The sequence below is a fragment of the Danio rerio genome, chromosome 9 (genome assembly GCF_049306965.1).
Source record: "Danio rerio strain Tuebingen ecotype United States chromosome 9, GRCz12tu, whole genome shotgun sequence".
NCBI classification, from domain to species: Eukaryota; Metazoa; Chordata; class Actinopteri; order Cypriniformes; family Danionidae; genus Danio; species Danio rerio.
Window position 1 is genome coordinate 46,697,627 of NC_133184.1, and position 9,415 is coordinate 46,707,041.

The window sequence follows — 9,415 nt, forward strand, 5'->3', positions numbered from 1 at the left end:
CAATAAACCCGGAACCCGTAAGTAAAAGATTTTCAAAATAAAAGACATGTTCAAAACAGTTTTGTTTCCATGGACGTCAGAGATGTTAGCGATTTTTAAAATAAAGGATATAATAGTAAGCATATCAAAAACATAATGATGTCTAATAATCATTTTGAAATAATTTAGTCTAATTTTAACTAATCTTTTAGCAAACACAAAAAGCTGAAACAAAAGCTATTTGTTTATGGGAATTTGGGACAAATTTGTTCTTTTCTGTTTCTGAAACTTATATTCATGCCATAATCTTTTCCAGCTTGTCATGCTTTTTGCCTGTTTGGTCAAACAGCAATTCATAGCTCGGAGCTAATATCTATACTGCACAATAGGGCCTAAAAAGATCCACAATAGACTTTCTGGATGGACACATCACTGCTTTCCTACTCTCGAATGCTTTATTATATCAAACTTACATTATGAACACAGGGATTAAACTCTACTAACAAATTTTAAATAGTGCTACCTCAGCAGCCCTTTGTGCTTTGGTACCAAAACTTAATACAAATCTGCAACAAATTGATGTCTGCCATTAACAGCTTTTAAAAACTGTAATGGATGGAGACCCTTCTTTTATTTATTCACAAAAGCCTGGAATGAGATCCCACAACATCTAAAAATAATACCAACACTGAGACTTGTAAAGAAAAATGTCCATGCTCGTCATCTGATGGTCAACTATCGAGAGATAGTAGCCTGTTTCTCTTTATTTTGCATGTTTGGTGATTGTACTGTTCTCACGTGTTGATGGATGAGATGTTAAGGGTGTCTGTTTTATTTTTTGCAGAGCAGGAACCTGCTGAAAAACAGCATTCATGCTGAGTCATACCCGATTATCTTTTAATCTTTTCTGTTTAAAAAAGTTATAAATAACTACATAATTTTTAATTATTTACATTTTAAAAACCTTTATTCATCATCATATTCTCCAATACATGTTGCATTTCATAGTTTAAGTGTCTTGGTTCATATTACAATTATTAAAAATGAGTAGAAGTTTTGGGGGTAAAAGTGGTTTATTGGTTTGAAATGGACAAACATATATTACCAATAAACAATTCAGTTCACTAAGGCACTGTATTATTGCAGATAAATAGCCCTTCTTATGTTATATGGATCAGCTTCATTTCTAAATTTTCAAGGTATTTGTAGGTCAGGAGTTTCTTAAAGTACTTGAATATACTAATTTACTTCAATAATTGACTTTCATTCATTTTGGGAAATATAAATAATGTACAGTACAATGATCTGAGATTAAGAGCACATGAAAATTTCCAGTTTCTTTAATTTATGTCTTTGAGCAAAACATCATTTATTTTTATTCTGTAATATACTGATGACAATTCTGAATGTTATAATTTTATAATTTTTTATTATTGTTTTGCATAAAACAATTAAAAGCACATACTTATGTTCATTTTAAGACAACAAACTAATTTTGTTTTAATTCTAAAAAGTTAAGAAATCGATATTTGCTGGAATAACTTTGGTTTTTAATCACAATGGCTTTTATTGTATCCAATTGATATTTTCTGCAAAAAAAAAAAAACGGTAAATTATTTAGTTTGCATGTTCTCCCCGTGTTCGCATGGGTTTCCTCTGGGTGCTCTGGTTTCCCCCACAGTCCAAAGACATGCGCTATTGGTGAATTGGGTAAGCTAAATTGGCCGTAGTGTATGTGTGTGATGGCAAGAGTGTATGTGTGTTTCCCAGTGTTGGGTTGCGGCTGGAAGGGCATCCCCTGTGTAAAACATATGCTGGATAAGTTGGCGGTTCATTCCGCAGTGGTGACCCCTGATTAATAAAGGGACTAAACCAAAAAAATATGAAAGAATTATTTTATATATTAAAAATTTATAGAATAAAACAAATAATATTAATCATAAACACACATATTAAATCCAGAGAGACTGGGAATTTTCAAGAGGTCTTTTCATTTTTTTCTCCATAACAGTATAAATGCTTGGCAAGTGCAAAAGACTATTTCTTTATCAGTACTACATGTACAACACGTCGTTGATGTTTAACAATTAACAGGACGGAGATATGCATGATAACACGAGCAGGTGGATGTCATTTGCAAGCACTCACAGTTAAGCTATAAACTGCTTCTGGGTCAGGCAGAGACAAAACGCAAACTATATGATGTAAGAGCAAGTCTATAAAGTGCTTTACGCTTATAAAATGTTTCTTCATAAGACCAAAGTGTATGTTCCCCTGTCTTTGCGACTGTATGTTCAGTCAGAGTAATAGCTGATGAGTCTTTCTGCTTCTCGCTGTCCGGATAAATAGGCTCCATGGGTGGTGGTGTAGAAGTTCACATGCGTCGCTTCACCAGCAAACAAAACCTGAAGGTTCTTCAGAAACAGAGAAAAAAACTGTTATTAAAGTCCCTGTGAAATCAGAATCAAGCATTTTAGAAATTAGTATGAATATGTTAGTTATAAGGATATATATATAAGCTACACTGTAAATAAACAAAAAAACAAGTTTAAATCTAAAAAGGGCGGTTCGCTGCAGAGCTTTTTTAGTGCAGTGCTTGGGTTAAAAGTTAAGTGAACTCAAAAAAAGCTGTGCCGCAAGTTTCTATACGATTTTAAGTTGAGTCAACTTGTATACAGTGTAGTGTGACCAAATGTACATTAAGAAGTCATAAACATCCAAAGCTTGCAGTGTGTAACTTCACTCTAAACGCATAAAAAAAAAAAAAATAAATAAATGACATCACTTCTCATCAAATCTTCAGACCAATCAAATGCTCTCTAGTATCTGCCATGCTTCGCCCCCTTCAAGATTCTATAGCTATATGGACTTGAGGTCAACCATTACCATTGTCAGAGCTGTCATAATGGGGGGAGTAGCTATTTATGTCTAGGCCCACACGAAATCTACGCGTGCAGAAATTTGCAGATTTCCGCAGATCATTAGCCCATCACTGAGTCTATGTACTTACTTGTGGAAATCTGTGCAGTTTTATATTTATTCTGCTTTTAAATTCATTTCAGTAATATTATTGTGATTTAATAATAGTAATAACAAAATGTTGATATGATTTATTTACAACACAGTTTGTGAAGTAATATTTTCTGTCTTTTAGTAGATATATTGTATGAGAGACTTGCTTTGTTGACCAAATAATTGTTAACTCTATCATAGCTTGATTATGGAATTATACTGTTTACATTTACAGAATAATATGTGGATATCCTTGTTATTGTTAATTAAAATGGTTAAAAAAAGCCTTTTACATAATATAATATAATATAATATAATATAATATAATATAATATAATATAATATAATATAATATAATATAATATAATATAATATAATATAGTGAAGCAGTGGCGCAGTAGGTAGTGCTGTCGCCTCACAGCAAGAAGGTCACTGGTTCGAGCCTCGGCTCAGTTGGCGTTTCTGTTTGGAGTTTGCATGTTCTCCCTGCATTCGCGTGGGTTTCCTCCGGGTGCTCCGGTTTCCCCCACAGTCCAAAGACATGCGGTACAGGTGAATTGGGTAGGCTAAATTGTCCGTAGTGTGTGTTTGTGGATGTTTCCCAGAGATGGGTTGCGGCTGGAAGGGCATCCGCTTTGTAAAAACTTGCTGGATAAGTTGGCGGTTCATTCCGCTGTGGCGACCCCGGATTAATAAAGGGACTAAGCCGACAAGAAAATGAATGAATGAATAATATAATATAATATAATATAATATAATATAATATAATATAATATAATATAATATAATATAATATAATATAATATAATATAATATAATAATCAGATTTCATACATTTTACACTTTACAATAAAAAATAAACATCTGTGTAATATTAATCTTTCAAACATTTAATATATACAATATCAAATGGTTACCTTCCTCCCCCTGGACCTGTGTTTAGGGGGAAGAGGGGACGCTAAAGCCTTGTGTGCTTCCACTCCATCAACACCATCAGGTACAAATGTATAGGAGCCGCGGACTTGAGGATCAGAGCCCCATCTGGAGATCAGCGTCTTTGACACTTCTGGTACTGGCCAGCCTGTTGAAGACCTGAGCAACCTTTAAAAATACATATAGAGATATTCAGTTTATTAGTGACAACAAATACAACAACAAAAAAACAATTAAGAGCTTAAATTGTGACATACAGTTGAGGTCAAAATTATTAGCCTTTTTTTTCCTTTTTCAAATATTTCCCAAAATGTTTAACAGAGCAAGGAATTTTTCACAGTATTTCCTATAATATTTTTTTCCTCTGGAGAAAGTCTTATTTCACTAGAATAAAAGCAGTTTAAAAAAAAAAAAACATTTTAGGGGTCAATATTATTAGCCCCCTAAAGCAATATTTTTTGAATGTCAACAGAACAAACAATCATCATACAATAACTTGCCTAATTACCTATCACAATCACTAGCGATTTAATCCCGGCAGATCACTGGTAAACATGCAGTTCGCTAAAAAACTACAAATCCGTTGGTATATGGACTGCAAGATCCAGTCATGCACCTCTCACACGCACCTGTTCCAGATTACGCTGAACACACTCACAGCCGGAGGATCAATATGGACTGATTACAAGAATTACATATACAGCATACACGCACACTTCATTGCCGAGTCTTGTTTTACTGCTTTTGTAAGAATTGCAACATGTTTTGCCTTGCCTCGCCTTGTTTCTGACCTTTGCTTTGCTTTGTTTTGTTTGTTTATGTTGCTTCTGCCTGCCTTTTAACCATCTGCCTGTTTTATGACCACGACTCTTGATTGCCTGTATATATTTGCTTGCTCCTGCGCTGTGAAGGGTCTGGCTGCTGACTCGGTGCAGATGCTATCTGAGCTGCATCCAATGCTTTTTAATTGGCTCATCTAACCCTAACCCTTACAGTGATGTCACTAGCTCCGTTGAGTGCATTGTGTCTCTGACATTGCATCTCTGAGCAATGCAATCTTAGCTTGCATCATAAAGGCTGCATCCAGATACTATTGTCGACTGTTGCTTGCCTGACTATTCTTAATAAACCTGCATTTGGATCTACACCTTCGTTGTCAGCGTCCCATTTACTTTACATTACCCTAGTTAAGCATTTAAATTGTACTTTAAGCTGAATACTAGCCTTTTTAAAATATCTAGTAAAGTATTATTTACTAAAAACTAGTTATTAAAACTAGTATATAAAGTAGTATATATTATAAAAAAGTTATTAAAACTATTATGTTTAGAAATGTGTTGAAAAAATGTCTGTCAAACAGAAACTGGGGAGTATTTGTACAGGGGGCCAATAATTCAGGATGGCTAATAAATCTGACTTCAGCTATATATTAATTAATAACTGTTATATGCCAATTTATTAGCAGTTTAATTTATAATAATACTATTTGAACAATGTGTTTTAATGCTTGGCAAAAAAAGAAATACATGCCCACAAGCTGAATTTGTGATATAGTAGTGATAATTATTAGCTATATGCTACTTACTGATGTAAAAGCAGGTGTTTTAAAAATTTGTTTACAATCTAACCAATGCATTTCAATGAAAGCCGAATAAAATAAATCTAAATAAATAAATATACAATTAAATAATAAATCATTTTAAAATGATTGGACTTTTTCAAATAAACAATTGCATTAACTTGTGCACACACATAAAAGACTATAATTAAAATACTGACTAAAATGTCAGAATTAACTCAATGTTATTTGAAGGAATCAATGCTCATAGTAAAATCATCAAATATATTTATGTAAAAGTTATGTTTAAAGTTTTTTTTTTACTAAATATTAAGTATAATTATTAAATCTAAATATAAATGATAAATATACTTAATACACATTAAAATAAAATTATATATATATATATATATATATATATATATAAATATATATAAATAAATATATATATAAATAAATAAATATATAAATAAATATATATATATATATATATATATATATATATATATATATATATATATATATATATATATATATATATATATATATATATATATATATATATATAAAATAATACATAATTTCACAGCTCAATGTCATGATGTAATGTAAGGATAAAATTAATCTCTTTGGACTGTGGGGGAAACCGGAGTACACGGAGGAAACCTACGACAACACGGGAAGAGCATGCAAACTCCACACAGAAATGACAACTGGACCAGCCATGACTTGAACAAGCAACCTTCTTGCTGTGAGGTGACAGTGCTAAACACTGAGCTACTGTGTCGCCCTTAATGTCACTCATTAAATATACATATTATATCCCAAATCTAAATGAAAATTATATATTTAAAACACACACACAGATTGTGTAGGTGTGCTAAAAATATCCCAAAATATATATTATTTAATAAAATAATAATATAAGTAATATAAGAGAGACACACACACACAGATATAGTTTATTATTATTATTATTATTATAAATTAATAATAGTAAAAATACTGATTATTTTTATCATGTTTTATTCATAAATGTTCATAATTAAATATACAGTTTATTCTGATTTATCATTTAACATTTTTATTTGTAATTGAATTATTATTTTTTAACTACTACTACCACTATTTACTGTGTTTTCTATGTTTTTAAAAATATATATGTATGTTCGTTTTAATGTAAACTTTATAAATGCTTTGGCAATACATTTGTAACATTTGTCATGCCAATAAAGCAGTTATTGAACTGAATTATTGAACTGAGAGAGAGAAAATATATTGGTCAAAATGATACACTTTACCTCACACAGACCTCCTGGATTTCCCTGTCCTGAAGACTCTCCATATAAAGTGCTTCCCTGCCCGTGATCCAGCCACACAGAGCAGTAGGATGACGAGCCACCGTATCAAAACCAGTGATCTTCTTAAACCACGTCTGCTTCCAGTCTTCTCCTTCAGACAGATCCTCATACACATCTTTATCCTCAGGCCCCTCTTTCCACACCAGCTGAACCCCAGCACAATCATCCGGCCAGAAACTCTTCTCAAAAAACAGAAAGATTTTGTTCACAATCCCAAAGCCGAGATCATTAATAGCGGACAGCTTCTTTTCTGGTAAAGTCGGATCAAACATGGTTTTAGCATGCTCTTTGAGAACACCAAGAGATACGGTGACTATCACATGGTCTGCTTCAAAAGTCTGTCCATTTTCACAGACGACCTGAACAGGATGATCTTCCTCCTCGCTCTGGCCTTCTTTAACCAGATCCCAGCGGATGGTCTTAACTGGTGCATTACACCGGACAGCTTCTGAAGGCACATCTCTAAGAAGAACATCTAAAATTGCTTGATATCCACCAGGTCCCAGAGTGTTGAAAAACCCTCCCTCTAGCTCTGTGTAATTGCTAAGCTGAGATGCAGAAATCTCATAGAGACTGGAGCAAGCCTCATCTGTGCATTCAACCCTCTTGCACCATTCATAAACTTGCCGGGCATCTTCGGTTTTGGATAATTCTGTTCCTCCAAAGGCATCATCTAAATACGCACCCAGTGTTAGTTTTCTGTACTTGCCGTCCAGCTCATCATCAAAAGCTTTATCTGTGAGCTTGCTGAAGCGTGCACACACTTGATCTACAACTGATTTGGGGACCGGCTTCCCATCCTCGTTGAAAAAGTAATCTCGAGGGGAGACAGAATGAGGGAGGCACATGTTTTTCATTGCTGACGGTCCTTCAGATAGCAGGTTCTTCTCTTTGGCAATCTTGTACAGTGGGTTTCCTTTCTGCCCATGGATCCAGTTCGCTCCAACTTCGATTATGTTCTCGGTGAATGGTTTAGTGGTGTGAACTCGACCTCCAACTCTTTCCTTTGCCTCAAGAACCAGGACATCTTCAAATCCTGCTTCGATTAACTTGGATGCAGCGGCCAAACCTGCAAACCCTGACCCAATCACTAGAACTTTGGCATTTTCTGGTCCTGTACTCATTGTTGCTGCTTTGTTGAGCTGTTTAGAAAGCAGAAAATGTATAAATTAACTCTTGCAGACAGCAACTTGACAGACAGACTGTAAAAGAGTGCCCTACCCACTTTAAAGTTGCCTTTATGTAGCTTAACACCTGCAATACCTGTAAAACCTGACCTTTGTAATTCATATAGTACAGTATTATTTACATAAAGATCAGGTGGTTTTTAGTCATCCAATGGAAGTTGGAGATGCAAATGGTATAGTAGGCAGCATGACCTCTTCTCTCGTTTGCACTTTGCCTGCGTGACGACAGCAGATTTATTTAATATCCAGTAAAACATGAACGATCACATTCATGTTTTCATTCTATTGCTATTTTGACGATAGTGACAGTGTGAATGCAGCCACATTCACGGTAAAGCCAAACTTCAAAATAAATGTCTGCATATAAAAGAAAAGAAACTTATTTAAATAAGACTTTAAATTACTTTAAATAAGACGATAAAATCTTAAATATGCATTAATCAAAATATTATTTATTTTGTCTGTTTTTATCCATTAACAGTTAACCTAAACATTGCTGAATGATATCGACAGATAAACTATCAATAAACAAACAGATTAGGCTATTATTAGATTTCTAGTACTAAATATTTTACAATTACTATGAATGTCACGTAGGCTACTAATTGGATTAATGAAAAACGCGAAACATCAAACTTTTACACAAGAAAAACTGATGAAATGAAACCAACCTTATTGTGTCTATTCCTTTAAGCTGATAGTCAGCAGATGGCGCTAATAACCCGCCTTTTTTCTTGCTCGTTGACTTGCCTCAGACCTAATTATGAAGTTAGCTGTTTACGAAAGTACCTTACACTTCAAAACTCTTCAAAATAACTAATTTCTAAACAGATAAACTAATGCTGAAGAAAATGTTTGAAAGAAAATTACTTCCCTTAAGTCAGATTCAACTTAAAAAGTCATCTTGTGTTGCTGAAGCTACTGCAATAAGCATAGGTATGTGCTTGCATTATTCTCACAAAAGTTTTATTTCTGAATGATATATAGTGTACTTCTTATTTTTAGTTAACATTTGTTCATAATCATTGTGTGTTTTTGTGTAAACTAGCTTACCATTTCTGCTGAAAAGTTCTAACAGACCTAATCTTGTTTGTTGATCTTACAGGTCAGCCTGGCTAGTTAAAATTTTCTGCTAAAAGCTGCTTGAAGTCCATTTATATCAGTTTCTAATCAGCCTGGCATAAAAAAACAGTAAAATTGTTTAATATTTTTATTATATATATATATATATATATATATATACATATATATATATATATATATATATATATATATATATATATATATATATATATATATATATATATAATAATAATAATAAATATATTAAACAATTTTACTGTATTTTATGCCAGGCATATTAGAAACTGATCAACAAAATTCCA

The 9,415-nt window shown here is 33.1% G+C and overlaps 1 protein-coding gene across 4 annotated transcripts; it reads right to left on the reverse strand.

The window, feature by feature from the left end:
* Window positions 1-1,860: 1,860 nt before the first annotated feature.
* Window positions 1,861-8,913, reverse strand: zgc:66484. 4 transcript variants are annotated; one of them, NM_199827.1, is given in 4 exon segments: window positions 1,861-2,393; window positions 3,909-4,092; window positions 6,784-7,985; window positions 8,153-8,337. In NM_199827.1, coding segments are annotated over 3 exon segments (1,221 nt in total). In that variant the 5' UTR covers window positions 7,701-7,985; window positions 8,153-8,337; the 3' UTR covers window positions 1,861-2,273.
* Window positions 8,914-9,415: the final 502 nt, after the last annotated feature.

What these genes read in the sequence shown, in the direction of transcription:
- zgc:66484 (XM_005167917.6), bottom strand. Translation starts at nt 8,133, where the DNA reads ATGAATTACAAAGGTCAGGTTTTACAGGTATTGCAGGTGTTAAGCTAC. An exon ending in TAAAGGCAACTTTAAAGTGG is followed by an intron (nt 7,986 to 8,064) that starts GTAGGGCACTCT and finishes CTTTCTAAACAG; the next exon opens with CTCAACAAAGCAGCAACAAT. An exon ending in ATCCAGGAGGTCTGTGTGAG is followed by an intron (nt 4,093 to 6,783) that starts GTAAAGTGTATC and finishes GTATTTTTAAAG; the next exon opens with GTTGCTCAGGTCTTCAACAG.